We start from the raw sequence: 2298 nt of genomic DNA, 5'->3' as shown, positions 1-2298 counted from the left end.
ACCAATAGGATTACAATGCATGAATTGTTGTACCTTTGTTTAGTGTAGAGCAGCCCAAGAAGATAAAATGTATTGTAAGACCTTAATTCGGGGTCAGTGGATGGAACTCCTGCGGGAGCTCTATCTCTCTGATCCCAGCACTGTAAGGCCTACCTGTGATCAGACTTTCAGTAAACTTTCTGCTGATTTTAAACAGTCCTCTCCTGTCGTCACTTCTCGTGCTTCCAACAAAAGAATTGCATTAATTTCTAACAAAAGTGAGATTCTAAGTTTACACATAAGATCTCTGCCTAAAAGACTGACAGGACAATGTGAATAAAGCAGAAAACAATGTTTAAATGATCTTCCCTCAGGGAGGGAGCAGCTCCTGAATCAACAAGGAATGTAACTAGCTGTCCCTGAATAAAGAATATGAACTGAGGAAATTGTTCATATGCTTCAGATTCATATTTGACATAGGTACCCTGGGGCTCAAATTTGCTCTCTAATACATTAATGTTGTGTTGTATAAGCATGTGCGGGTTTGTATCAGCAAGCTCTTCTTCATTGCGGTGTGCAGTGTGTGTGTGTGTGTGTGTGTGTGTGTGTGTTATCACTCATCTGTAGCTGCTGTGTCTCATCTGTAGGCACAGTGGCGGTCTCATTCACTGTCCCTCCTCCCCCTTCGCCACCACCAACCTGGTTTCAGTCAGATATCATTGGGCATTGGTGAACGTTCTCCAACTCACGTCCATGACCACGTCCCCCTCTCTGGAAGTCTCTCGTGTTGTTCCTGGATGGCTTGGTACATGGTCATGGCTGCCATGTGTACGTAGCTTCTTTTCTGCCTTATCTTCTTTGGCCCCGTGCCTACTGTCCTGGATTTGGTGGTTGAAGAACCTTTGTGTGCTTGGTGTTGCACCCAGAATGGTTTTGGGGAGGGACCTTCTGTCTCCGCCCCCAGATGCAGTCTGGATGCGAATGCCAGCACACTGTGAGAGTTCTGTTCTGATGTCACATTGTGTTTTCCAGGTCAGTAGATGGTGAAACTATCCATACAAAGCAGTAGTATTTAATTAGTATTTAGTATAGTATACTGTTTGGTGTATATTTACATGCTCGTCAGTAATGGTTTAGTCAGTCAAGGCTCAAAGTAAAGCGGAGGTTTCCCGCGGGTAGGAAGTCTCGCGTGACCTTATTCGGTTTTATTGTCACTAATATGCATTGTATATTGTTATTAGGAGTTAAGTAAAGTAAGAATGTTTAAACCAAGGTCAATGTAAATGCATGAGAGATAGTTATATATTCAGTTTGAAGTAATGTAAATGTATTTTTGTTCAAAGATAACGGTGTAGTATTTTTAGTGTGCAGCCCATTAGTTATTTGGCAACTAATTATAGTTGTGCATGGTACACTGGAGCAACTGTTTATTCACCACCATAGTGGTGCTCAGACATGTCACTCAGGTGTTAAAGTGATTATATTGAGAACTTGAGTTTTGGAAATATGGGATAAAAATGCACTTTATTCGTACACTGTTACAATATTTGAATGTTAATGTTTGAATAAACCCAGATGCAGTCTGGATGCGAATGCCAGCACACTGTGAGAGTTCTGTTCTGATGTCACATTATGTTTTCCAGGTTGCACTAATACACTGCTACGCAGCCCCGGCACTTGGGGCCCGTGAACACAAGGATGGGACCAGTAGGGCCAGACACTTCAACCATGGGTAATGATAGTTCAGCATTGAAAGACATGAGCACTCATGTCATAGGCAGCACTACTGCGCATTGTCTGCAGCGACAGAAGGGCCAGGGAGACCGGTGGGTCGTATGGTTGGGGTTTGACATCAGGTCTATCCTGAAGTTGGTGTGTGATGGTTCGGGCTGTGGTGGTGCAGGTGCTGGGCAGGCGTCCGGGTGGTGGTCCAGCTTCAGAGCCGTACACTGCGGATGCAGAGAACTAAGCGACAGATTATATGATTTTCTACATCTTTAAGTTCTTTCAGCGATATTTTCTTTTTCTTATATAAGGCCTCCTTCTTTCCCTTTAATTTATTTTCAAGTTCCTCAATTTTTTTTTTACACTTAAAGAACCCCTGTGGGGAAAACCAAATTCACATGTCCATATGGCCACTCTTTGGACACTTTTGTCACCGTGCTTTCCCCTCATTATGTCAATAATTGAACTCTCCAGAGGATCCTCCTTACTCACCTTGTTTCCCATTGTCCTAGATGGGGAGCTGTGCACAGCTATAATTTTCAGTACAAAACGGACGTCTGCATTAGGGTTCAGTCACTTATACTTTTTCTTGTG

General features: G+C 43.1%; 1 protein-coding gene across 1 annotated transcript in view; it reads left to right on the top strand.

Annotated features, from left to right (window-relative positions):
* adgrb1a (adhesion G protein-coupled receptor B1a) overlaps positions 1 to 1715 on the top strand; it is a 291715-nt gene extending 290000 nt beyond the window's left edge. Inside the window, exon 35 of the mRNA XM_020623885.1 lies at positions 1623 to 1715. Coding sequence (XP_020479541.1) covers positions 1623 to 1715 — 93 coding nt within the window. The remainder of the gene's footprint in view (positions 1 to 1622) is intronic.
* The last annotated feature ends 583 nt before the right edge of the window (positions 1716 to 2298 follow it).

The sequence above is a fragment of the Monopterus albus genome, unplaced genomic scaffold, assembly GCF_001952655.1.
Source record: "Monopterus albus unplaced genomic scaffold, M_albus_1.0 scaffold314.1, whole genome shotgun sequence".
In the NCBI taxonomy this organism is placed as follows: domain Eukaryota; kingdom Metazoa; phylum Chordata; class Actinopteri; order Synbranchiformes; family Synbranchidae; genus Monopterus; species Monopterus albus.
The sequence above is the reverse complement of the archived record's forward strand: the minus strand, read 5'-3'. Positions and strand labels throughout refer to the sequence as shown.